The 27,890-nt window shown below is 45.8% G+C and overlaps 1 protein-coding gene across 1 annotated transcript; it reads right to left on the reverse strand.

The window, feature by feature from the left end:
- Positions 1-2: 2 nt before the first annotated feature.
- ALAS2 (5'-aminolevulinate synthase 2) lies at positions 3-26,976 on the reverse strand. Its single transcript, XM_083593387.1, is given in 12 exon segments — positions 3-278; positions 2,267-2,429; positions 4,423-4,691; positions 6,005-6,169; positions 6,788-6,967; positions 8,053-8,237; positions 10,534-10,756; positions 11,802-11,900; positions 12,006-12,146; positions 14,951-15,147; positions 26,844-26,907; positions 26,910-26,976. Coding segments are annotated over 12 exon segments (1,902 nt in total). The 5' UTR covers positions 26,962-26,976; the 3' UTR covers positions 3-114.
- Between the last annotated feature and the right edge of the window lie 914 nt (positions 26,977-27,890).

Genomic DNA, 27,890 nt, shown 5'->3' on the forward strand with positions numbered 1-27,890 from the left:
GACAAAGTGGCAGATTTTTATTACACTCGGATACCCACTTTCCATTTGGCAGCGTCAGTGTTGACATCCTTATGTCTCTTGTAAGGTTTGTGTGTGTGTGCAGAGGCCAGCTTTTCAGGCGCAAAGAGTGATGTAGCGGGGCCCCATGTTCCCGAAGTAATCCCTCTCCCACTCGCTCATGAGGGCAAAATGCAGCGGGCGGTGGCAGAAGTTGCACTCAGGGGAGACTGCGGCCTGCAGAGGCAGCCCTACCTCCTGCCAGGCTGCCAGGAGCTTCTCTGGAGAGGGAATGGAAGAAGAAGGCGTTAAATGTAGCCAAGCCATGCAAATTGCAAATTTCATTATTATTATTTTTAGCTGAGTTGAATAATGGGCAGCTGATTGGTGGTTTCTGTGCTAAGCAGCAGCTGGGGCTTGTGGGCCAATGCCCCTGGAGCTGTTGAACTGTTGTTTCTGAAGAGCGAGTCTGTGGTCCTGTTAAAATCCAGAAGAACCTAAGAATAGCCTGATGGATCAGGAAAAGGCCAATCTAGTCCAGCATCCGATTCTCACAGTTGCCAACCAGATGCCTGAAGGAGCGTCTCCACCCCCATCATTCTTAGGTCCAGTGCCGAGGTCATTCTGGCGGTTCCCTTGCTGCGAGAAGCCAAGTTACAGGGAACCAGGCAGAGGGCCTTCTCAGTAGTGGCACCCGCCCTGTGGAACGCCCTCCCACCAGATGTCAAAGAGAAAAACCAGACCTTTAGAAGGCATCTGAAGGCAGCCCTGTTTAGGGAAGCTTTTAATGTTTAACAGAATATTGTATTTTAATATTCTGTTGGAAGCTGCCCAGAATGGCTGGAGAAACCCAGGCAAATGGGCGGGGTATAAATAATAAATTATTATTATTATTATTATTATTATTATTGGAAGCCTGCAGGCAAAAGCCCTCTTCCCTCCTGCAGTTTCCAGCAATAGGTATTCAGAAGCATTGCTGCCTCCAACTGCAGAGGTAGAGAGAGCATAGCCGTCATGGCTAGTGGCCACTGGTAGCCCTTTCCTCCATAACTATGTCTAATCCTCTTTTAAGGCCATCCAAGTTGGTGGCCATCACTTCCTGGGACACTTTGACTATGCATAGTGTAAAGAAGTACTCTCGTTTATCAGTCCTAGATCTTCCAATATTCAGCTTCATTGAATGTCCACAAGCTCTAGTGTTAGGAGAGGGATAACAGCTTTTCTCTCTCCCCTTTCTCCTTGCCAGGCATAACTTTTTAAACTTCTATTACGTTGCCTCTTACTTGCCTTTTCCCAAAACTAAAAAGGTAAAGGATCCCTGACAGTTAAGTCCAGTCACAGAGGACTCTGGGGTTGCGGCGCTCATCTCACTTTACAGGCCGAGGGAGCCAGCGTTTGTTCGCAGAGAGTTTTTCCGGGTCATGTGGCCAGCATGACTAAGCCGCTTCTGGCACAACAGAACACCGAAACCAGAGCAGCGCACGGAAACGCTGTTTACCTTCCCACCGGAGCAGTACCTATTTACTTGTACTCTTTGGTGTGCTTTCAAACTGCTAGGTTGGCAGGAGCTGGGACCGAGCAACGGGAGCTCACTCCGTTGCGGGGATTCGAACCGCCAACCTTCTGATCGGCAAGCCCCAAAGTCCCAAATGCTGCAACCTTTCTTCAAAGGGGAGTCTTCCTTGACTATTCCCTTGATCCAATGGGAGAAAAGGCAAATGCCAACCTGGCACAGGAGTAAAACTCCTAAGAAGCCCAATATATATTTGGTGCTATGCAAAGGAGCCATAAAACTGATGTGCTCCCCTCTCCTGTAGCATGCAGGTGTGAAGAGGTGTAGATGCCTTTGCTTCTGTCTTCAACAAACCACAGTTTGTTGCTACATGCAAGTCAGGACAAATTTCAGTTAGTTTTAACTATGGCTTGTCCAAATGAGCCACCTGTAAACTGGTTTATAATTCTGGCTTTTTGACCAAACCATCGTTATTCGAAAGCAGAAGCAGATGCTTCCCAGTTTATTTACAGCTGCAGGTCCTCAACTATGGCTTAGCATTATGTACGAATGAGGCTCCAGCCTCCATTTCTATGTTAAAGGCTTCGTTTTCTGGAGAAGGATTCAAAAATAGCAAACAGGTTTTTTCTTTTTACAACTCCTAACTGCATGTTCGTAAGCCTACCATTATTAGAGTTTGCAACTCTAGAACCACACAGTGGCCTCTATTACAGGGAAACACGGTCCTGACTAGATCATGTGGTCCTGGTGACTCACCCACAAAGTAATTCATCATGGGTGGCGTGTGATGGGGCGAGGGGGCCAGCCGCAGCAGCTCCTCCCCCCGAGGCACAGTAGGGTAATTGATGGCTTGGACGTAGATGTTGTATTCACCCAGAAGCAGGTCACAGAGGTGAGAATTCAGGGCTGCGTCTCCAACCTGTGGAGGAGAGAACCATACATTGCTAAGAGAGTGAAGCCGGAGGTCTAGTTCCTTGGTCTTCCCATCCTGCCTTTTGTAGCTGTCAGTGAGCCAGCCAAAAAATCAAGACCGTTAAGTCCCTTTGATTTAAATAGAACCGGAGGGAGTCCTTTTACACTTTTGCAAAGCGCTGTGAATGTAGCATAAAAGTAATAACAATAAATATTAATATCAGTTTCCCTCTGGCGAAATTGAGATTTCAGTGCTTCATATTAGCTGGATTGTGCCATACACTCTGTTGCTGTTCTTCAGAAGACAACTGTGGTCCCCTACCCATAACACTAGATAAACCCATGACTGCCCTGGGCTTTCCCCACCCTCCTCCTCCCCACTGAAAGGAGGCCATTTTGTATAATTTTCTTGGAGTGTTTCCTACCCTTTGTGTGTGTGTGAGAGACACATCATTCACCACCACCACCACCAAAATACTCAGAATGGTGTTAGGTCCAGGACCCTGCAGAGGATGCAAAAACTTCCAACATATTTGCTTGCAGCAGCAATAAATAAATAATGTCAGGGGGAAACAATTACCCCATGCATTTAAAATACATTCATACCACTTTTAACAGTCACAACTTCCTCCAAAGTATCCTGGGAACCGTAGTTTATCCCTCACAGAACTATAATTCCCAAGATTATTTGGGTGGGGGGTGGGGGAAGCTGTGCTACTCCTGTTGAAGAGCCCTGCCTCTACAAAACTGCTTGATGGGGATGGGGAACTTTTACCCTCCAAGAGTTGTAGGTCTCCCAGTCATCATCATCCCTGACATAAGAACATAATGATATTTCCGTATAACAATAAGAAGAGCCTTAACACTAGTGAAGTTAGCAAAAATGTATCATACTCGTGATAATAAATGCTGGAAATGTAAAGAAAAAGAAGGAACCTTTTACCACATGTGGTGGATGTGCCCCAAGGTAAAAGACTTCTGGGAAAGGATTTATAATGAATTGAAAAAAGTGTTGAAAAACACGTTTATTAAAAAAAACCAGAAACCTTTTTACTTGGTATAGTGGGGGGGGGGAGTGAAATCCCCCAAAAGGATGTTACTTTTTTTCTGTATGCCACAACAGCTGCGAGAATATTGCTAGCAAAGAATTGGAAGAAACAAGATTTACCAACTATCAAAAGAACGAAAGATTAAGATGATGGACTATATGGAACTTGCTGAACTGACCGGGAGACTCCGAGACCAGAGAGAAGAGACAGTGGAAGAAGATTGGAAGAAGTTTAAGGAATATTTGAAAAAATATGTTAATATTTAAATCTTAGAATAGCTTTGGAAGTGGATATTGGTGGTAGGGTTAGAAGTAGAAGATAGTGTATTTTATAAGTGATAAAATGTTACGTTTTTTATGGTTAAAGTAAGTGTGTGGGGGAAAAAGATGGTTAGAAATTATGATATATGTAAACTGCTAAAGATGAAGTAAAATGAAAATCAGATAGGTAGGGCTTGGGGAAGCCCACTTAACAATGTTTAGAAAAATAAGGATATGACAAGAATTTGTTTGTATTGTTTGTCTTTTCTGTTTGTGTTTTTTATTTGTGTTATAAAATGAATAATTTTTTTTGGGGGGGGGGGGAAACAATAAGAAGAGCCTGTTGGAGCAAGCCATTTAACCATTTTGTTCAGCAACCTGTTGTCACGATGGCCAACCAGAGGCCTCTGGGAAACCTGCAAACAGGACCCAAGCGCTCTCCTCCTCTGGCGGTTTCCAGCAACTGGAATTTGAAATCATTGCTACCTCCAGCTGGGGACCATGCTGCCTGGGTCTGGCTGAGTCCAGCCACACCTAGAAGGCTACAGGCTCCCTAATGCCGCTGCTGGATAATTTCTCCTCCCCCCTGGAGAAACTTGGTGAAATTGCCCTCCCTATTTCACCCCTGGCTAACAGAGTGCGGAACTTAGAGAGGCCGTTTCTGCGTAGTTTTCGTCCTGGAGAGCCATACCCGTATGGGGATGATGTGACTGGGGCAGCTGACCACAGGGAGCCCGGCGTCCATCAGCAGCTGGCGCATGTGTTTGACGTTGCGCTGGTGGGAGCGGCGCAGAGCCTGCCCCTCGGGGCTCTTCAAGACCCGGACCGATTCCAGGGCTCCGGCCAGTACCATGGGGGGCAGGGAGGTGGTGAAGATGAAGCCCGCTGCATAGGAGCGCACTGTGTCGATCAGAGACTTGGTGCTGGCCACATAGCCACCCACACAGCCGAAAGCCTTCCCTGCAAGGGGAGAGAAGAAAAGGCAGACATTAGTCCAGGCACTCTGGAAGTATACCTAGGCTCTGCACTGAAAATACAGTGGTGAATGTTGCATGCAGACAATCCAAACTGAGTTGGGTTCTGCAACTTGCATAACTTTTGGCAAACTGAGGAACTTCATGTGTCTTATTTTGCATCCTTGTTTCAACTTGAGATGGAACTGTGGGCATCCGTCTGTCTCGAGAGTGTGCCTCTGGAGGTGAAGTGAAACCGCTGCATTAGCAGCACTGAAGTGACCTCCCCGGGGCACAAGCCTGGGTGGTGTGTATGGAAGTCCTGGGCTGCCCAGATGACAAGATGTGGTCTCACTGAAGAAAGGAAAGTACAGTGGTACCTCTGGTTACGTACTTAATTCATTCCAGAGGTCCGTTCTTAACCTGAAACTGTTCTTAACCTGAAGCACCACTTTAGCTAATGGGGCCTCCCGCTGCCGGAGCACAATTTCTGTTCTTGTTCTGAAGCAAAGTTCTTAACCCAAGGTACTATTTCTGGGTTAGCAGAGTCTGTAACCTGAAGCGTATGTAACCCGAGGTACCACTGTAATACATTTGGCACCTGCTTGGCTGCAAGAGTTGCCAGAAGGAGGCGTGCAAGGTGCTGTCCAACTGCCTTCAGGACTCTACTCCAGTTTTGTGTAGGGCTTAAAGGTAATGGGACCCCTGACTATTAGGTCCAGTCTCGGACAACTCTGGGGTTGCGGTGCTCATCTCACTTTATTGGCTGAGGGAGCTGGCGTACAGCATGTGGCCAGCATGAGTAAGCCTCTTCTGGTGAACCAGAGCAGCGCCAGGGCTTACTCCTTAGTTTTTTCTTCTCTTGAAGATGCTTCCTTTCCAGGTGGATGAGCCCCATCTGCCCCTCACTTCCCTCTACAGCACGTGCAGAAACCACCTTTTTGACCATTGGTCTCATCTGCTCAATCTGCCTAAGCTGCCTTCACATGCAGGGGAAGTTCCTAACTCACCAAGGGTTTGAGACCCGTTGGCTACCCTCACCTGGTCTAGCCGGCCAGTTGAAGCTGTTCCAGGTGTGGCCACTGGAGAACCACTTGCCTCCAACATGGTGTTGCTTCCTGACCAAGTCTACCCCATCATCTTAACTTGCTGCTCTGTGGCACCAAGGACCATAGAGTTTTAGGCCATCTTTTAGGCCACCTACTTCAACTTCCTGCTCAGTTCAGGAAATCCGGTGGTAGAACACCCCAGACCTTCACCGTAGTCCATCCCTTCCTGATGCCCTTTTCATTAGGGGCTGTGGCTCACCCTCAAACTCACCCAGGGTGCCAGAGACGATATCTATCTTGCCCATCACTCCGTCGCGTTCACCAATGCCAGCCCCATGGGCTCCGTAAAGTCCCACCGCGTGAACCTCATCCACGAAAGTGATGGCTCCATAGCGGTGTGCCACGTCACACATTTCCTCCAGTGGGCAGATGGCACCTGCAGACAGAGAAGACTTAATGCATGAAGGATGCTGACCCTTACTGGTGACTTTAGCCTGGATTGCAAAGGAGGTGTAGTAAGGAAACCGTGCAGGGTAATGTTTTGAAGAACAGAGTTCTCAGCTTTGATCAAATCCAACACAGGATTTCTTTTTTAGCTCTTCTATGTAAAATCAAGGATGAGGAACTTCTGGACCTCCAGGCTATGACTCTCAGCATCCCTGACTATTGCTCATGCTGACTGGGGCCGATTGGAGTTCGGGAGCATCTTGGAGGGCCACAGATTCCCAGCCTCTAGGACAAATGAACTTTCTGCTGGTAATTGTTTTATCATGCATGCTGACTTTGGATTTCAGTGTGGAATTTGATTGCCTTGTTATTGTTATTGTTATTGTCATTAACTTAACCTATTACCCATGCTTCACTATAAGGTCCAAAGGTGGCTCACCAACAATTCAAAATACAGTATTAAAAACAGTCACAAGAATAGGATGGGTTCTAAAAGATGAATCTCTTAATATGCTTAAATTTTTGTTTTATATTGATTTTACGTTATCTGGAAAATTCATTATGAAGCAAATAATAAATATTAACAACATACAAATGCATTACCCACCATCCATGGAATGGACAGTCTCAAAGGCAACAATCTTTGGGGTGTCGGCATTGGATTTGCTCAGGAGCTCCTCCAGGTGTTGGGGGTCATTATGCCGGAAGACATACTTCGGTGCTCCACTGTTTCGGATGCCCTGAATCATGGAGGCATGGTTGCCTGCGTCTGAATAGATCTCACACCCTGCAGGAGGAAAAGGAGCCTCTGGGTCACCCACCGAGCCTCTGCTCTCCGCCTAACGGGAATAAGGACAAAGGAACCAAGCCAGATCCTTGGTATGGGGGAGAAATTGGATCCAGTTCATGTTTAGCTGTGACTCCTGTATCACAGGGACTTGGACTAGATGGCTTTTGGGTCCCTTCCAAGTCTACAATTGCATGATTCTAAATGCTTTCAAGGTGGACCTATGTCATTTGCACTTCCCAAAGCAAACACACAAACCTAAACACAGCCATCTTTTGATATTCACCCTGTGTTGTATTTGCACTATGCTATATTTGCTACACAGGGACATGGGTAGCGCTGTGGTCTAAACCACAGAGCCTAGGGCTTGCCGATCAGAAGGTCGTCAGTTCGAATCCCCGTGACGGGGTGAGCTCCCATTGCTCGGTCCCTGCTCCTGCCCACCTAGCAGTTCAAAAGCACGTCAAAGTGCAAGTAGATAAATAGGTACCACTCTGGCGGAAAGGTAAAATGGTGTTTCCGTGCGCTGCTCTGGTTCGCCAGAAGCGGCTTAGTCATGCTGGCCACATGACCCGGAAGCTGTATGCATGTACAGTCACATGTACCCGGAAGCTGGCCACCTGACCCGGAAGTGAGATGAGCACCGCAACCCCAGAGTCGGCCACGACTGGACCTAATGGTCAGGGGTCCTTTTATCTTTACCTTTACCTATATTTGCTACACAGTTCTGCAGCAATGTATGCAAAATTGCACACACTGAGGTACGTGTGTAGTCAAAATACTAGGAGAATTTTGCCTTAAAATGGTGATAATTTTTCAGGAGGACTTCTAAAAACTAACGTAGAAACACGGAGAAATGAATTTAAGACTGGAAAAAATGAGAGAAGCCAGCACGGTCAAATTTACCCATCCCGAGTCAGACCTACTGGTCTATCTGACATAGTACAGTCTCCACAGGATTCCAGCCCAACTTGGAGATGCTGGGGATTGAACCTGGGACCTTCTCCATGCAGAGCCCATGGTCCTTCCCTATCTTGGCTCCCAGCCAGGCCCTAAAGGCCAACCCACTGCATTGCCCTGGTTACCTGGCATCATGCGGGCCAAAGTGAAGAGGGTGGAGTCATTGGCCACAAAGCAAGAAGAGAAGAGCAGGGCAGCGTCTTTGCTGTGCAGGCTGGCCAGTTCTTGCTCCAGCTCCACGTGGAACTTACTGGTGCCAGAAATGTTCCTGGTGCCTCCAGCCCCAGCTCCATAAAGATCCAGAGTATCCCTGGTGAGGATAGGGTGGAAGAAGAGGAGAATGAGATTCGCTCCAAAAAGGGCTGAACTCAGAAGGTGAATCACACCTGGATCACCAAACCAGATAAGACCATGGAGACCCTTGATCATATCTCGGGTCCCTTTTCCATTCTTGTGCAAAGCAACTGTGGGGAACCTGGTTCAGACTGGGGCCACACTCAGTGTCAGGAAGGGAGCACCCTTCTCCTCCTTGCCATGATCCCATGAAAATTGCCTCCTAGGACCTGGAAACTGTGGTTTGCCCCACCATTAGTGAAACCTACAGCTATGGGTAAGTGCTCAAAGATGGTTACATTTTAAAAAGCGGGTTGGGTTATTGGCCAAAAATTGAAAATTACAAGATGTACCAACAGTGGAGGAATGGCAGATGAAGATGATGCACTTTTGGGAGCTAGCCGACCTGACCGGAAGAGTCCGCGACCAGAAGGAGGAGCAATACCAGGAGGAATGGAAGAAATTTAAAGACTATTTAGCTAAATATGCTAAGATAATCTAAATAGAATTACTAGCATGGATACAATCCATGCTAACCCATAACAGAAAGTTCCCCAGACAGTTCACAGAGTAAGCTAAAATTAAAAGTCACATTACAATAAAAGATTTAAATATGGGATTTTATAGAATTTAAATATGGGATTTAAATATGGGATTTTATAGAATAATATGTTTAAAGTTAAAATGAAAAGAAAGTCAGATGTTAATTGACTAAGTAAATTTTATGTGAAAATAGTTTTGGAAAACTGCTGCAATGATATATATGGAAACTCAGCCAGGGGGATTCGAGGAAGTCACCTAACAATGTTAACAAAAGAGGAATTATTACAGTCAGGATCTATGTTTGTTTGTTTGTTGATGTCTTCTTTTTATATTTATTGATATGTTTGTTATAAATTTGGAAAATTAATTTTAAAAAATGGGGGGGAGGGAAGGGGGGTTTGGGTTAAGCTGCATCCAGGGTTAATTCAGATCAGACCCGTTGAAATCAAAGGACTTGTTTCCATCAGTCCTAATGCGTCTGCACTGAGTAAGATTAATGTTAGATACAATCCATGCTAACCCATAACAGAAAGTTCCCCAGACAGTTCACAGAGTAAGCTAAAATTAAAAGTCACATTACAATAAAAGACAAAACCCACACCATGTGCTATCTTCATGGATCTGTTGAAAGAGGGTGGGCAGGCTTATTAAGATGGGGAGGGGGCTGACACTGACAGGACAGGGTCTTGCCTAAGCCCACCCATTCAGGGCTGTTGTAAGCTTTGAATCAGAGACTTTCCTGCTCAGCTCACTAAGCTGCCTAGAGTCGGAGACAGAAAACACCTTTAAAAGGGTTTAAAGAGGATTGGGAAAGGGCCCCAAGGCAGACACACATTGATTTTCTCTCTGCCACCGTCACCTCTGTTTCAAACCAGCACATTTAAAGCTAATGGTTTCCCGCAAAGAATTCTGGGAACTGTAGTTTATCCCTCACAGAGTATGTGGGCGAAGTCATTCACTTAAAAAGTGCTTTGAATGTATGGGGTGGACTCTTGTTTTCTCCCTCTCAGAACTACAATTCCCATTATTGATTTCCTACTATGACCCCTGAAATTAGGCCTCTGCAGGGCATTGTGGGAAATTTAAATGGTAACTCCTGGACCCGGACACATTTTGATGGGAAGGCCAGGGTGGTCCTGGGTCCTGGGCAGTGGCCTCGGGATGCTGAGGCTGAGCAAAGTAAAAATTGGGGCAAGAGTTCACGGCACAAGCAGCTACCCATTTTTCAAATCTCCTTCATCTCTCCAGAGAAAAGAGCTATTGTCTGTTTCCAGCCTAGGGGCTAGACAGGGGTCAGCAAACTTTTTCAGCAGGGGGCCGGTCCACCATCCCTCAGACCTTGTGGGGGGCCGGACTATATTTTGAAAAAATAATAATGGACGAATTCCTATGCCCCACAAATAACTCAGAGATGCATTTTAAATAAAAGCACACATTCTACTCATGTAAAAGCATGCTATTTCCCGGACCGTCCGCAGGCCAGATTTAGAAGGCGATTGGGCTGGATCTGGCCCCCGGGCCTTAGTTTGCCTACCCATGGGCTAGAACATCTTTGCCTGTTTGCCCGACCCTCTGATCCTGTCAAAGGGCCATCACACTGAATTTCAAAAGTAAACTGGGGCAGGTTGCAAGGGCAATGCGGAACAGCTTGAAACAGACCATTGGAACTAGAGGAGGTGTGGGCCAGAGAGAGTTTGTACTGGAGACATTGCTGGGCAGCTGCCACTCACCTGATGGCCTGCAGGACTCGAGGGTGGCGGCTCATTCCCAGGTAGTCATTACTGCACCAGACCGACACCTCACGGGCTTCGACCTGGGAGCCAGAATAGTCCTCAGCAAAGGGATAGGCATCAGCCCTTCGATTCACTGTCTTGAAGACCCGGTAGGTGTGATCTTGCTTCTTCGCTTGGATCTTTGCCTCAAAGAAATGGTCGTACTCAAACACTTTGCCCCCTGCTAGGAAAAACACAGGGCTGGTTAACACAACCCATGTGAATCACTTGATTTCTCTATAATGGATGACTTAGCACCTGCAAGGCTAAGCTCCTGAGAAGCAGCCTGTGAGAGAGGGCAGGAAGGTTCTGTTTACGTGGAGTCAGGGGCAAGTTCTGATGGATCGTGGGCCATGCTGTCAGACAGAGTGACACAGACTCTCCAGGCAGAAGATATCAGGGGGTAGGGAGTGGTGGCAAGGAGTTGGAGGAGGCTGTCGGTTTCTTCTCTGCATGAGTTACTGCACTGACCTCGTGCCCTTCAAATTGGCCTCTCCTGGGAGGAAACTAATTTCACTCCATCTCTGGACGACGACGACAGCAACAACAACATTAATGACAATTTTATTATTTATATGCCACGCATCTGACTGGATTACCCCAGCCACATTGTTTGATTGGATATAGGTTGTATCCAAAGTACTACTATGTGAATGTCCCGTCAGTGCAGGGACTTCTGCTTGCACAATAGAACATTCTCCCCCTTTCCTCCCCTTGTACACACCCCCAAATCTTTTCTAGCGGTTCCGCCAACACTCTGGAACAGATTGGGAGAGGGTGTGGAGCGGGGGGGGGGGGAGGGGAGGAGTCCTGGTGCACAAGCAGAAATCCTTGAGCTGACACATTCGTCGGATACTGCTCTTCAATCATCCTCAGTTGAGAGTCCCAGTAAAAATAACCTGCTCTTAGAGGAGGCTGCCTGTTGTGTCTCTGTGTGACTAGCTGCTTTAAGTTTGCCTCTTTTCAATCAGACAGCATGTGTATAACATCAGGGACTGGGGGAAAAACAACAACACAGGGTATGGCCTCCTCTAAAGGCGGGTATGCTTTATTTCTTACACAACTTAAAAGTAAACTTTTTTTGGGTGGGGAAAAAGTGACAGCCAATTCCGACAAGGCTGGAATGCTTAATTGCTAGCTCTGCATCTGACACACACGGCAGGTGTGTGTGTTACTTACGCTGTTTCCTCGTCTGAGTAGTTTTGGGAGTCCTCCCATTCACTTACCTGGCATGTTGTCCCGAATGAGGTGTGACGTTTTGTCAGAATCGAGCAACTTCCTCTTGAGGCTGGACTGCACCTCCCTTACTAGGGAAGTCCACATGCCTAGAGGGAGAAGGACGAGTGGGTCACGGCTAGGGAAAAGTCGAGGATGGGAGCTCTCCCTTCCACTTCACTTCCCCATATGATGCAGGCCTCTTCATTCCCTACCTGACTTGAAAGGCCTGACATCTTCCTGGACCTCAGGTTTTGCCTCCTGCACAAAGGAATTCTGGCCGCTTTTGCGCTCTGACTCCATGAAAGGGCACTGCGTGGAGGGGAGAAGCAGGGGTGCCCTCTGCGCGGCGGAGCCTAGTGGGCAGAAGAAGGAGAGGAGAACCCAGCTGGTTCCATCTTTCAGATAGTGGCCCCCATACGGACTGTACCCCACTTGGCCCCGGACTTTTTCAGAGCTGGATGTAGGAATCTGCCTTGTCAGGCTATAAGTAAAGGTAAAGGACCCCTGGACGGTTAAGTCCAGTCAAAGGCGACTATGGGGTTGCGATGCTCATCTCGCTTTCAGGCCAAGAGAGCTGGTGTTTGTCCACAGACAGCTTTTCGGGTCAGGTGGCCAGCATGACTAAACTGCTTCTGGTGCAATGCAACACTGTGACAGAAACCAGAGCGCACGGAAACACCGTTTACTTTCCTGCCACACCAGTACCTATTTATCTACTTGCACTGGCATGCTTTCGAACTGCTAGGTTGGCAGGAGCTGGGACAGAGCAACGGGAGCTCACTCCGTTGCAGGGATTCGAATCACCAACCTTCCATTCAGCAAGCCCAAGAAGCTCAGTGGTTTAGACCACAGTGCCACCCATGTCCCTTGTTAGGCTATGGGTGCGTCCAGCTCTATCGCATCCGCACCACAAATTTAAAGCACTCTCATAACACTTTGATGGTCATAGAGAATTCTGGGAATTGTAGCTTGTTAAGGGCACTGACCTCACAGAGCAAAAGGCCCAGCGCCCTTCACAAACCACAGTTCCCAGAATTCTCCATGAGTTGTATGGTATGAGTTGTACGGTGAAGGTCTGTTTCCTATCGCTTGCTCCTTAAACCGTTTCTAACTGGAGATGAAGACGACTGGACCAAAACATGTTATGAGCCACTGAGCTGTGCTCTGGTCCTGCCTCACATAAAACCCAAACACCTTATCTTTTGGACAGAGCTATTTTTCCTAGAAAAAGAGGTGTTGGGAATCACTTGTTCTCTCAAAATGGCAATGGCACCAACCTGAGAGGAGCCAGTTCTGGCTGAAAGAAAGTCCTGATTTTGGATCTTTCTTTCCCTTCTCCTTCCTCTAGTGTCAGGGTTGCTTGGCCTTTGAACCAGGTCTCAGACCCAGAACTGTTTTTAAATGACCAGACTCCCTCCTGGGGTAGGATTCCTGTGTCTGGACTGCACCATGCCAGATGACAGAAGTGGTATTCCTGTGATGGAATTCTTCCTCCATTTGGCATATCTTTTCCCAGCTGAGCCTTGTGAGAGAATTACTACGTCCCAAAGTTTAAAGGTCCTCTCTACTCTCACCCACAACAGGCATCAGCTTGCAAGAGGGAATGGGGAAATAAGAGATCACTGGCAAGAATTGTGATTCTGGAGACAGAGTCTCCATACCTTGGATCTTTCATATTTTTGGGGAGGTGGGGGTATGGGGAATGGAGGAACATTCTGTGATAGGGTCCCTATAACTGACTGCTCCTTCCTGCAAAAATTAAAAATTTCCCTGCACACAGAAAACGATCCTGTCAGGGAGAACTCTGGGTTAGAATCTTCTTCCTAGCTTTCCGTACGCTGCAGTCTGAAATGCTACAGTCCAGACAGGCAATTTTACCACCTGCCATGGTAGGCCATATTTATTAAAATAAATCATGTAGTATGAAGTTGCTGGCGTTGTACCATTTCAAACTGCCTTAGATGAAAAATGTTACCCCACATCTAGGGGTGGGGAACAAAAAACTATCCTGTAAGGGAAAAGGATTTGAACCTAGCCTTCATCCTGACAGGATAGTTTTCTATAAGCAAGGATTAAATTTTTATTTTTTTAAAATGAAGGAGCTTTCAAGCACTATTTATTTATCAAATACTGTTTTGCAGCCCAAAGGCCCCCAAAGCAGCATATTCAGACTACAATAAAGTAGAATAAAATGGCATGAATCCATTGTCAGTTTCCCCTTGCCATAATGTCTGGAGTAATGAAGCCCAAGAGCACATAGTTTATCTGAATAGGTAGATCCATTCATTTCCCACTGGACTTTCATACTGCCATATTGGATTCTTCCAGATCTAATAACTGTACCCCCCCCCCCCGTATTGAAAGAGCATATACTGTGTTTTGGGGGAGTGTTATGAGTACATCCATACCATACATTCAAAGTGCATTGAAAGCACATGGCTTTCCCCAAAGCATCCTGGGGATGTTTTTTGGGTTTTTTTAATGTTTAAAATTTTTATTTTTTCACCAACAACCAAAACACAAACAGTGAACCCCCCCCCGGCAGCTGATACATTGGGTATACATAATCAATAATAACATATTCAAATCAACCATATGTACAATTTTATATACGTTAACACTCATCCATCTACAAGGTTTATTTAACTTTTAACATTTTAATTGCCCCAAATTGTTCAAACCTACCCAAATAATTCAATATCTTCTCAAACCAATCCTCCTCTTTCTCACTGACCTTAAACCCTTTCATTCTGTGTATCTTCACAGTTAGATATTCTAAAATTATAATATTATTCAGTTTTTCCCTCCACTGGTTCACCTCTAACTCTTCTGCATTTTTCCAGTTACTCGCTATAACCTGTCTGGCTGCAGTTACCATCAATTTTACCCATTTACATTCCTCTTTTGTTTTTAACTCAGTGCTACTCAGACTAATAAGAACCATTAATTTAGATATTCCTACCTTCCTACCCACAATTCCCGATACCTGGGAACAGTATTTTGCCCCTCAGAGAGCTACAGTTCCCAGCACGTGTAACAAACTGCAGTTCCCAGGATTTCCTTGAGGGTGTGCTTTCAGAGTGTGGACGAAACCCCTCTCCCCTCACCTGGACATTTTACCCAGGGCTGTTTCCTGTGAGCCCACCCACTGCCTCACCAGAATCTCCATGGGTCTCTTTTCCGTGCTGCTGGTCAGCATGAGAACGAGAGAAGGCTCGGGCCACCATCACAGGGCAGCGCTGGGCACTGCTGACCAGCAAGGGCCGACATCGGCGCAGGAAGGTGGTCGGGTCCCGGGTCAGGAAAGGGCAGCACTGGAGGATTGAGGCCATTGTGGCGTGCCAAGGTCTGGTGCTACACAAAGAAAGAGAGAGGTCAAGGGAGGTGCTGGGAGAGCCCCTTTGGCTGAGGCTATACCACAACTCCTTAGCCACAGAATAGGATCAGTATCAAAGAAGGAGCCAGGGCATTGCTCACCAATGTCCAAGCAATAGCCATCATGTAAAGGTAAAGGGACCCCTGACCATTAGGTACAGTTGCAGACGACTCTGGGGTTGTGCGCTCATCTCACTCTATAGGCTGAGGGAGCTGGCGTTTGCCTGCAAACAGCCTCTGGGTCATGTGGCCAGCATGACTAAGCCACTTCTGGCGAACCAGAGCAGCGCACGGAAACGCCGTTTACCTTCCCACCGGAGCGGTACTTATTTATCTACTTGCACTTTGATGTGCTTTCAAACTGCTAGGTGGCAGGAGCAGGGACCAAGCAACGGGAGCTCACCCCGTCGCGGGGATTTGAACCGCCGACCTTCTGATCGGCAAGTCCTAGGCTCTGTGGTTTAACCCACAGTGCCACCTGCATCCCCTAACCATCATGTACTCGCTGGTTAAAAAAGAGCTGCCACCTGGCTGGATTTGGACTGCCCAAAAATGGAAAGAAGAAGGAGTCCCAGGAAAAGAGGAACGGATACAAAAACTTATGGACTATGCAGAAATGGCGAAACTTACCGGAAAAATAAGAAATCAAGATAACAAACTTTTTTATAAAAGAATGGAAATGGTTTATGGAATATTTACAAAGGAATTTTAAACAGATAAGAACATGGGCAGGATTATTGTAACAACCTTCAGTTTCAAAAGAGTATATTTTAAAGCAGATGAATAAATGAGCAAATTAAGTTAATTGGGATATGCAGAAAATATTAAAAATAAATTTAAGGAACAGCAGAAAGTGGGGGAAGGAAGTCAAGTTTTGAAATGTTAAAATGACTCTAAAATTATTGAAATGTATACACTTGAAAATCATAAATTACACATAGAGAGAGAGAGAGATTTGGATTGTCTGCCCCTGACCCCAAGCTGACAGTCTCACCAAGACAAACATTTCAAGTGGAGAATATCTAATATGTGGCCGTAAGAGCTATACCTTTAAAGCACATTCAAAGAAGAGACCCTCAAAGAATTCTGGGCACTGTAGTCTGTTAAGGATTGCAGGTAATTGTAACTGTGTGAGGGGATAAACTGCAGTGCCCAGAATTCTTTTGAGGGAAAGAATGCACTTTGAATTCACTTTATAGTCTGTGCACATCCATGGCCAAACCAAATATCCATCCCAGCGCTTAGGCAGATGCAGGTGATTTAAGAGTACTTTGTGAGGAAAGGGAACTCCATTTCCCCCTTTTCTCTCGCTTCATTTTCTTTTCTTCTTTCCGCCTTCCTCCTGCACTGTTGGAATATTGGCTGAAAGCTCCTTGCATATGAGGTCCTGAATTCTTTTTCTCTTTTTGCTTTCATTGCTCTAATGACTCTCACAGTAGTCTTTTTAAAATTAATGCTAATAGAACAATTTCAATAATAGTGCCTAGAGAGAGGGTTTTCTCAATCGTGGCCACTTGTATTTAGAATGGTCTCACCAGAAAAAGCTTGCTTGCCACCAACTCTGATGACATGTCAGCACAAGGCAAAGACATTTTCATTTGCCATGGGCAGATGTGGGAAACCACTGGCTGTCCAGATGTAGCTGAACTACAACTCCCATTAATCCTGGCCATTGGATGTGCATTCTGGAGCTGATGGAAGTTCAGTAACATCTGGAAGACCCAGGTTTCCCCACACCCAGCCTAGGGCCTTCCAGCACGCTGAGATGAGCGGGATTTTGCGTTTTTACGCCTTCTATTGAACTTGATTACTTTGTTATAGTCTGCTGGTTTTGCAATTTTATTGTTTTAAGTTTGCATTTTTCTGTGGATGGTTTTTAAGTGAATGTTGCCCTGAGAGCCTACATCTATCAAACAAACAAAATCAACTATTATTCTCACAAGAAGGCCTTCTCACTCACTCAGAAAAAAATTGTATGTTTGTTGCATGCGCCTTTTTTCAAGCAACCTTAAGGCTCTATCTTCCTTTTAGACCACATGAGATCAGCATTAACTCTCCAGAGCAGGGAGCGCCCTTTAATTAACCTTCAACCAGCTCCCTTCCTAGCACCCCTAAGGCCACCAAGTTGAGCGCTGAAACATGTCATTGAGAGCTATCTTTTCAAGGTAGCAATGATTTTTAAAATAATAATAGAAAATAACCAACTGCCTGACTGGCACACAAGCAGATACACACCCACAGTGTAATATAAAAAGTGACAAGCTAAATCCACTTCTGCAAATGAGGATGAAGAATGCCTTTTAGTTGCTAGTGCATCTACAAAAATAGAGGAAATATACATTGGTGCAGCATATAATTCAAGAAGGCAGCCATTTTTAATCTGAATGATGTGTCGTTAGAAAAACAGTCATGTAACGTGAACAATATGGTCAGCAGGCTTTTTTGTTCCTGTGAAGAGGTGTGGCCCTGGCAAAGGGCAGATCTACCCTGTCCAACAAACACAGCTGCTGTGTGTATACTGGTGTCACACCACTGATTCAGTGCTCAGTGTGGATGCCATGCACGTCTCGACACATGTCTGGGAACCCCGGCCATGTCAGAGTTCCCAGACATGTGTATATAAGTGGATGCCTTCCTAGCTTCCCTTGCTTTAAGTCCGGGATGGGGATCCTGTGGCCCTCCAGATGTTCTTGGGCTCCCAGCCCCATTACCCCTGACCATTGGCCGTGCTGACGGGTCTTGCCCATGCTGAGGCTGGAGGCCAACAACATCTGGGAAGCCACAGACATACCAATTGTAATAGCTGTGCAAAGTGTAGAGCTCCCCTTAGAAAGGTCACCAGATACTTTTTTATCCCAGGTCCTTAATTTTCACGATCTCTTACTTACCCTTGAATACAAACTTAATTCGTTCCGGAAGTCCATTCTTAAACCAAAGCGTTCTTAAACCGAGGCACGTTTTCCCTACTGAGGCCTCCCACTGCCAGTGCCCTCCCACCGTTCGGCTTCTGTTCGTCTTCCAAGGCAAAGTTCGCTAGCCAGAACACCTACTTCTGGTTTTGCGGAGTTCGTTGCCCGAATAGTTCGTTAACAGGACTGTTTGTAGACTGAGGTACCACTGTATTGCTAAATCTTTGCATTAGTTGAGGTTATATTATTGGACTTCCCTGGGAAGAGGGGATGATTGTTAAACCGCTCTGAGGACTGTAGCTCTGGGAGGGGAGTAAGGGTCACCTAAGAACTCTCAACACCCTTAACAAACTACAGTTTCCAGGATCCTTTGGGGATATCATGACTGTTTAAGGTGGGGTCTATAACTAGCTTCACTGTGGTTCCACAAAGGGAGATGACACTGGCAGTAGGACTGAGAAAAACCCACGGTGTGTCTACAAATGTACTACCTGAACCTCTTTGCAAGTTTACTCAAAAGTAAATTGTAGGGTGTAGCTGAATTAACTCCTCTGCCTTAAGGAGCCCTTGTGAATGGTCGTTCTGGGAGTAGCAGAGAGACCAGCTGCTGCAATACATGACAAGCTTCCTGTCCCTTGGATAATTGCACAGCAGAGGGAGTTTTCGGCAGGTGCAGACTTTTCTACCCCTGCAGCACTCACTGCAACAGGACAATCACGACATGCAAGGCAGGGCATCCTGCAGAGCAGGTCAGAATTAAGAGGCATTTTCTGCTTCAAAGAGAACAATCTTCCAGATTCCCAAGGGGTCAGAAGGAAGTAGGGGTGAAACCCACAGGGAAAGAGAGAAAAGAGAGCACCACACAAGTGGGGCCCAGGAAATTAGGGGCTGAAACTCAGACAATATAGGGCTCTATCTTGGGAAGGAAACGTACTCCTAAAAGAGACCACAGGAGATGCAGGTAGTTTGTGAAAGAACTTGCCTATTTTGTCACTTTTTCTCCCCTCACATTGCCTTTGCGAGCTAGGTGACAAGCAGAAATTCTGTGGTTCTATAAATTCAGCTTCCTCTAGCATGGAGAATCTACTGAATTTCTGTCTGCAATAATGAAACATGTCTCTCCCGTATCAGTCTCTACAGCCCGAGCAGGTGCTGTAACTCTCCTGTAACCCCCAAAGGCACACTATTTCATTGTCTCCCAGGACAGACGGATGCCAGTCATATAAATGATAAGGACAGAGGGTCTGTGTTAGGAGAAAGAAAGCAAGGAGGCAATGGCATTAATGTGAATGCAGAGTTAGACGGGGTCGCCAACAAGGAGGGGTGGATGTATTGGTTCACTTGAGATCTCTAGGCTGGGCATACACTGTACCTTTGAGAGAAAGAATCTGCTTTGAATGTGCTTTAGAGTCAAAGCGTTTCACATGTGTTCATTCATAAGTCTGTTCCTTTCCCTTTCTGTGTCATGCTGCTGAAAATTACAAACCACATTAAAATGTGCATTGTTTCTACAAGTTATCCTAAACTCTGCCCCCCCCCTTGTATGCATTTTCTTTTTGTTTTGTTGTGGTGGTTGTTTGGAGCAGATAACTGTGTCACAAAATTTGGAGAAGTGTCAATACGAAAAGGATAACCATGTTTTGACCCAGGAAGTGCAACTCAGGTCTGTCGGCTTTAAAATGTGGAGCAATCAGAATCCTTGAGTGTCCCTATGAAGGCAGTGTGTGTGTATGTGTGTGTGTGTGTGTGTGTAATTGTCCAGTAGCACCTTAGAGACCAACTAAGTTTGTTCTTGGTACCTCGGGTTACATACACTTCAGGTTACAGACTCCTCTAACCCAGAAATATTACCTCGGGTTAAGAACTTTGCTTCAGGATGAGAACAGAAATTGCACAGCGGCGGCGCAGCAGCAGTGGGACTCCGCATTAGCTAAAGTGGTGCTTCAGGTTAAGAACAATTTCAGGTTAAGAACGGACCTCCAGAACGAATTAAGTACTTAACCCGAGGTACCACTGTATAAGCTTTCGTATGCATGCACACTTCTTCAGATACACTGAAACAGAAGTCACCAGACCCTCATACAGAGGGTGGGGTGGGTTGAGGTTTTTCTCAGGAGGGTAGTAGGAGATGGGTGATGGACTCAATGGCTATGGGCATGCACATGAAAGCTTATACCAAGAACAAACTTAGTTGGTCTCTAAGTTGCTACCGGACAATTTTTTAATTTTTTATATATATTTCGACTGCGTCAGTCCTGAATCTAGAACCTATGAAGGCAGTATCTGTTTGCTTCCACTTATTCCTTGCTTATATTTCCAATGGGAACAAATATTGCCAAGGCACCCATTTTGCCAGTGCGCTCTAATCTAAAGGGACGCGGGTAGCGCTGTGATCTAAACCACTGAGCCTATGGCTTGGCGATCGGAAGGTCGGTAGTTCAAATCCCCGCGACGGGATGAGCTCCCGTTGCTCGGTCCCAGCTCTTGCCAACCTAGCAGTTTGAAAGCACGTCAAAGTGCAAGTAGATAAATAGGTACCACTCCGGCATGAAGGTAAACAGCGTTTCCGTCCACTGCTCTGGTTTTGCCAGAAGCGGCTTAGTCATGCTGGCCACATGACCTGGAAAAACTGTCTGCGGACAAACGTTGGCTCCCTCGGCGAATAAAGCGAGATGAGTGCCACAATCCCAGAGTTGTTCGCAACTGGACTTAACAGGTATGGGGTCCTTTACCTTTACTTCTCATCTAAAGGTAGCACTGCCAATGGAACCTCTTACCACTCAGGGGAAGTGGGGAGGGTCCAACAGATTGTGTGGCACTGTGACTGCAAGCGGTGTTAAGTGAGCACGACATTAGGGAGTGTGGGCAGTTATCCCGGATTAATAAATACGGGATAAAACGGCTCCTGCGTTTTGTACATGTGTCATCAGAGAAATGAAAAACTAGAGCGATGGCCCATTTGACGTGGAGCTCAGGCATGGGAAGGGTGTGCAAGTATGTTGGGAGCTGATAACTCCCTCTGAGTTTAATCTGACTTGTAAAAGACACACCCTAGGCCAGCTCGGATGATTAAAACTAAAGAACTCAAGATGCAGAGCTGCATATTGGTCCTTAAGGGTGCATGCAAAAGATAAGGCTTGGTTCCTGGAAAATAGAGAAAACTGTCCGTCACCTGCTCCATTCCTCCCTGATGTGGAGCCAGATTGAAAATTGCCTCCCCCCCGAAGATTTCCTCCAGGTTCCAGTGCTTCTTCAAATTATATGCGCCAGTAACACTTTTAAAAAATACAGTATATTAGAACCAAACCACTGAACCACAATCTTTCTCTTGTATTCTCTGTTTTGAAAACTTTGGGTCTCTGGAATATAGAGTCAACAAAGGTCCGTATAGCTAAAGCTATGGTTTTCCCAGTAGTGATGTATGGAAGTGAGAGCTGGACCATAAAGAAGGCTGATCGCCGAAGAATTGATGCTTTTGAATTATGGTGCTGGAGGAGACTCTTGAGAGTCCCATGGATTGCAAGAAGATCAAACCTATCCATTCTTAAGGAAATCAGCCCTGAGTGCTCACTGGAAGGACAGATCGTGAAGCTGAGGCTCCAATACTTTGGCCACCTCATGAGAAGAGAAGACTCTCTGGTATTGGGAAAGACCCTGATATTGGGAAAGATGGAGGGCACAAGGAGAAGGGGACGACAGAGGACGAGATGGTTGGACAGTGTTCTCGAAGCTACCAGCATGAGTTTGACCAAACTGCGGGAGGCAGTGAAAGACAGGAGTGTCTGGCGTGCTCTTGTCCATGGGGTCACGAAGAGTCGGACATAACTAAACGACTAAACAACAACAACAAATATAGAGTCTATATCACTGTCCTCCAACTTGGTGCCCCCCAGATGGCTGTAAATCAAGGATGAGGAATGTGCAGCTCCCCAAATATTGTTGGACTACAACTCCCATCGTCTGTGTCCATCGGGCCATGCTGGCTGGGACTGAGGGGAGCTGGAGTCCAGCAGCATCTGGAGGGCACCAGGTTGGGGAAGGCTGGTCTGTATCCACAGCAGGATACAGACCACTGAAAAGAGCAGTCCAAAATATTAACTGGACATCCACAGTCCATCACAGACGCAATCAGTTTTGTTGTGTGTAGCAGCTTTTGTTGAGTTGCCCTAGTGGGAATTGTATGTTTGAATTCCACACCTCATTATAAGAAATCTCCTCAAACATCGGGGGCTCCCCCACCAAAACAAAACAAAACAAAACAAAACAAAACAAAACAAAACAAAACAAAACAAAACAAAACAAAACAAAACAAAACATGGAGGTGAAATAGAGCTTTCCCACTGGCTACAGTCGCAGCAACTTTCACAGCAGCTCGAAGTGCAGATGTTAGGAAAAGATAATGTTTGTGTCCATGCTGCAAAAAACGTCACCTGCTAAGTTCTACACATGGAGCTTCTCTTAAAGGCAGAAGAGCATGACAGAATGTTGCTGCCTCTTTTCTGGTCACTGGGCAGCGCTTGGGAGAATTCCGACATGATTCCCTGAATTAGTAAAGTGCAGCCAAAGCAGTCCACTGTTGCAAAGTGAACTATACAAAGCTACGGAAGACTCTCACCTGAGTGTAAATATCACTGGCTACAAATCAGAACACGAGGAGAACGAAGTAAGTAAGCAAATGCACAGATGCACTCTGTATTCTGCAAAACTCTCCAAAATCATACAGCGCAATCTGCAAGTACCTTTGAAAACAAAACAGGAAGCCAGATGGGAACTATGCTTGCTTTTTATCTAGCCATTGTACTTTGTGCCAAGGGGAAAAAGGAGTGAAGAGAGTAGGAGTTGAAGACAAGGAATAGTCCAAGGACAGGCCAGTTCATGGAATGGAGGGTAGGTGGGAGAGGAAGAATAAGATACAAATTTATTACATCAAAATTCACTTTAAATGCCAGTTTAAAATATGTTCCGCTGTTGAGAGTTGCCTTTTCTGATACTATTCCCTACTAGGGTTGCCTCCTTTGAAAAGAAAAGAAAAGAAAAGAAAAGGGAAGAGCTGTTTGACAGTGGAACCGACTCCCTTGGGAGATGGTGGACTCTCCTTCCTTGGAGGTTTTTAAGCAGAGGTTGGATGGCCATCTGTCAGGGATGCTTTAGATGAGATTCCTGTATTGCAGGGGTTGGACTAGATGACCCTTGTGGGTCCCTTGCAACTCTACAATTCTATGATTTTTTGACAGGGTCCAATACAGAATGTTTTCTGACTCTCGTGCAGCCCTTAAAGATACAGGACCTTGGCCCTTAAAAAGGTGGCGGCCCGATTCTCTGCGCAGGTCTTGCAGCACGCAAACCCCAAACATAAAATGCAGTGTTCACAACAGAGACTAGACAGTAGGAAAGAGTACATAGCATGATGGTGTGTGTTAAAACACTAGAAGATAGGTTACCAAATACATTTTCACAAATATACTTATTATTATTATTATTACCCGCCTTTTACCCTAAGGTCGCAGGCCAGGTTAGAACATTAAAACAAAACATTGCAATATTAAAAACAGCTTACAACAGCTTATGATTACAGAAATAAAGTAGCTCCTAAAAATTTACACCCCAGTTGTCGAAACTCTGGGCAAAGAGGCAATAAAAATGCCTTTGTTTAAAAGTTTGCCAACCTTTAAACTGGCCATTGTAGCTGTGCCTTTAATAGAAGCCTGATGTGCAGTTAATAAGGCTTATGTGCACCTCACAAGAATTTCTGCATGCTGATTCCCGAAGATTCGGCTGCAGCTAAAAGCGTCAGGATTTTTTCCTGGTCAGATGGCAAGTCTCCCCATTTACACTATTTTTTGCACATGGGAATGTTTGTACTTGATGGCGATGACAACAACAACAACATCAATAGCAACAACTCAATTGAAAAACCTGAATGTACATTTTTACAGTCAGGATTTTATACTTGCGTGGCAATTCTGGGAGATGTTATTTATTTATTAAGTAATTTTTACTTGGCCCCCCACTTTCTACTGAAAAGGCCCTCAAGGCACCAGTCAGTAATAAGAGCAACACAAAAATACAACGCAGCATATCATAGAGACGATCATAAAATGGCAGAACGTGCCGAACACAGCAATTGGCCAGTATTTTCCCTGCAGGGCAGGTGAGCAGCGATGTAGCCTGGGAAGCCATTTCATAGCAGTGATGCCTCAGTCCCAAAGACCCTCTCCTATGTCCTCACATGTCTCACTTCAGCCAGTGGGGAGACATGCAGTAAGGCCTCCACTCTTGCTCCAGATGGCCTGGTTGTGACATTTTGGAAAAGGTGGTCCATAACAGTCTGGGGCCGAGGCATGTTCACTGGGGATCACCTTTCCCCAGCATGTGGCTTCAGGGCTTTAAAAATCAGAATTTGTGCTTTGACTTGGGCTTGGAGACAAATTGCTAGCTTATGAAGTAGCAATGAGCCTGGAATAATAATAAGATGCCAAAAATGCACACATATATATTGGCATCATGTGTGAAAACAAACTATTAGAAAGAGACAGGGATATTTCATAATATACAGTGGTAGCTCGGGTTACAGATGCTTCAGGTTACAGATGCTTCAGGTTACAGACTCCGCTAACCCAGAAATAGTACCTCAGGTTAAGAACTTTGCTTCAGGATGAGAACAGAAATCGCACAGTGGTGGCAGCAGGAGGCCCCATTAGCTAAAGTGGTACCTCAGGTTAAGAACAGTTTCAGGTTAAGAACAGACCTCTGGAACGAATTTAGTTCTTAACCCAAGGTACCACTGTAAATGGGTTGGGAGGGGAATGAAGGTTAACTTCATATGGTGAAATAGTGCGTCAACGGGCTGCTTTTGATGCTTTTAAGATGCGCTGAGACTAGGAGCCAAGGTGTGCATTGCATATCAGATATGTGTACCAATCTCCTGACATTTTTGTTTTAATAATAATAATAATAATAATAATAATTTATTATTTATACCCCGCCCATCTTGCTGAGTTTCCCCAGCCACCCTGGGCGACTCCCAATCAAATGTTAAAAACAGTTCAGCATTAAATATTAAAGCTTCCCTAAACAGGGTTGCCCTCAGATGTCTTTTAAAGATAGGATAGCTGCTTATTTCCTTCACAACTGAAGGGAGGGTGTTCCACAGGGTGGGCGCCACTACCGAGAAGGCCCTCTGTCTGGTTCCCTGTAAACTCACTTCTCGCAATGAGGGAACCGCCAGAAGGCCCTCAGCGCTGGACCTCAGTGTCCGGGCTGAACGATGGGGGTGGAGATGCTCCTTCAGGTATACAGGACCGAGGCCATTCAGGGCTTTAAAGGTCAGCACCAACACTTTGAATTGTGCTCGGAATTGTGCTTAGTTTTAATTAAAACTAAGTGCTGGGAGCTGTGATCCCAAGAGGAATGGCAGGGGTAAAGGATTCCTTACCCCTTCCCCTACTATTTATTCCCTGATCAAAACTGCCTCCATCCAGCTGTTTTTCTATTTGCACAGGAAAAGATACTGGTACCCATATCTTTGCAGTGGGGCATCAGCATAGAAACCAAGTCCTAAGGGTTAGGTCCCTTTGCCCCCCGCCAATAAAATATTTGAGGGGGCCGCCTCCCCAAAAGTTAATGGACATTATCATTCAAATGGTGTGCAATTATACCTGCCCCCCCAATATTTTATTTAAATTGGCCTGCCTGGGCATGAGAAAGCAGCTGTGAAGCAACTTAGGGTGGAAAAATAGCTAGTTTTTTATAGTTAGCAGCATCCTTGTAGCTGTTTTTCAGAGACCATTACATGCCTCTGCTATATAATGTCTGGTTCCTCCCTAAAGGAGAAACAGTTTAGTTATGCAGAATATTATAAAAATAAAATGAAATAAGAAAGATCAACCACTCTTACCTCCTGGATGGCAACTACCTTTTTTTCAGGACAGCCCTTCGAGAAAGGTTTGAAGACTGCTGGGCCAATGAAGATTACCAACTTTTGAAGCCACCGTTCTAGTTGTCCCTTTGATAGCACTGATCTAAGTAAGGATAGGGGACGTGCTACCTTCCAGATCAATGTTGAACTCCAACTCCCATTAGCCTTAGCCAGCATGGCCAATGTTCAGTAATGATGGGAGTTGTAGTCCAACAAAATAACGGGATGATTACAGGCTCCTCATCCCTAATTTACAGTCATAAACAGATTACAATGTTGAGCTCCATGCCTTGCAAAGCTTCACTTGTTGATTCTTGGAAATCAAGTCTCAAAAGCAAGGTAGACTGCTTGTTTCCCAGCTAGTTGATAGCCTTGAGGCCAATGCAGTACACCCCCCTCCCATTCCCTTCTTCATTTTTGGATATTTAGTGGAGAAGGGAGACAGCCAACACTCCTCTGAGAGCCTGCATGGACCTTTGGGGCTTCCAGTCGCTGATCCTTAATTTAGGTGATGGGGTGGAGAGAAAAGAAATTAACAACGACAGGTATCAGCAGAAACGCTGTGTGCACACTAAAAAGCACACTCAATGGACATTCTCTCCCTCAAAGTATTCTGTGAAGTGTAGTTTACCCCCTCACGGATTTACAATTCACAGCAGTCCTTAACAAACTACGGTGCCCAGAATTCTTTGAGAGAAAAAGGTGCTTTGAATGTGCTTTCGCAGTTTAGTATGCTCACAGCCAAAGAGCCGCCTCCGTTTTTATCTGTTTTCATATTCAGTGAGAGGTAGAAGAGAGACAGAATAAAATCCGAAAGCATCCCGTTCCCCCCAGCCCTTTCCTCCTACCTGTTGACCTGCACTGAAGTCGAACAACTTCTGAGCAGTCTAGTTAGAGAGCTGAGAAGTCCCCTTGGATCTGCCTCTCCCCACCCACCAGCTGAAGGCAGAGATAAGGCAAGTTCATGGCTGAGGAGGAGATACGGGGAGAGAGAGAGGGGAGTCAGCCATGTCACAGGGCCAGGGCGGACTTCTATAGGGAAACTTCAGCAGGGCAGAAAAATAAAGCAGCTGTGGCCTGCCTCCTGCGCCTTTTAGCGGAGATTTAATACCCAGGAACCAGTAAGCGACATTTTTCATGTCACCGGGCAAAACACTATCATGTGCTAGGAGAAAAGCAGTTGGCAGGAAAAGTGAGATGGACGAAAACAGAAGCCGAGTTTAGTTCCTCTTGCCTCCTTTCTGCGAAGCAGTTAGGTCGCTTTTGACTCTCGATATAAGTCATCTGGTGTGGTGCCTCCTTCTTCAGATGGTAATATATATTTACTTCCAGGACTTCAACATTTGGCACGCCAGTCCTGCTGCTCAGTGCAGGCCCTCCTGCTCATTCTGCTGAGGGAGTGTCCAGTCTTGGCACCCGGTGAAATGTGGCCATGTTGAAGGGGTGGGAATGTTCTGTGTACAAGAGAAATTGGGCCAATGCAATGAGGAACTGAGGAGGATGAGCAAACAGTCTCTTGAGCATTGTGGACTTTTGAGACCTCTTGTGGGCACCATAGGAGGCTCTGGTGGGCACACTGGTGCCCATGGGCACCACATTGGCGATCCCTAGCCTAAGCAAATTCATAGCTGAGGTGAGATTTGAATGGAGGACTTTATAGTTCATACATTCCACTGCTAATAAATCTAAATCTTCCACCATCAATCTGAGTAGCTTGCATCTTTTCCTCATTTAAGAAATTATTGAAAATTCATGCTTAGTTTTCATTCTTGCTTTTTTTCTTCACGATCCTTCTTTTTCTTGATGGCCATTTGTCCTGTTATTCCTCTAGCTTCCTAATTCCTTTTCCCCTTTGTGTTTTATTTGATTGTAAACCTGAGGGCAAAACCACGTCT

This window comes from Podarcis filfolensis (genome assembly GCF_964270895.1).
Source record: "Podarcis filfolensis genome assembly, chromosome: 17".
In the NCBI taxonomy this organism is placed as follows: Eukaryota; Metazoa; Chordata; class Lepidosauria; order Squamata; family Lacertidae; genus Podarcis; species Podarcis filfolensis.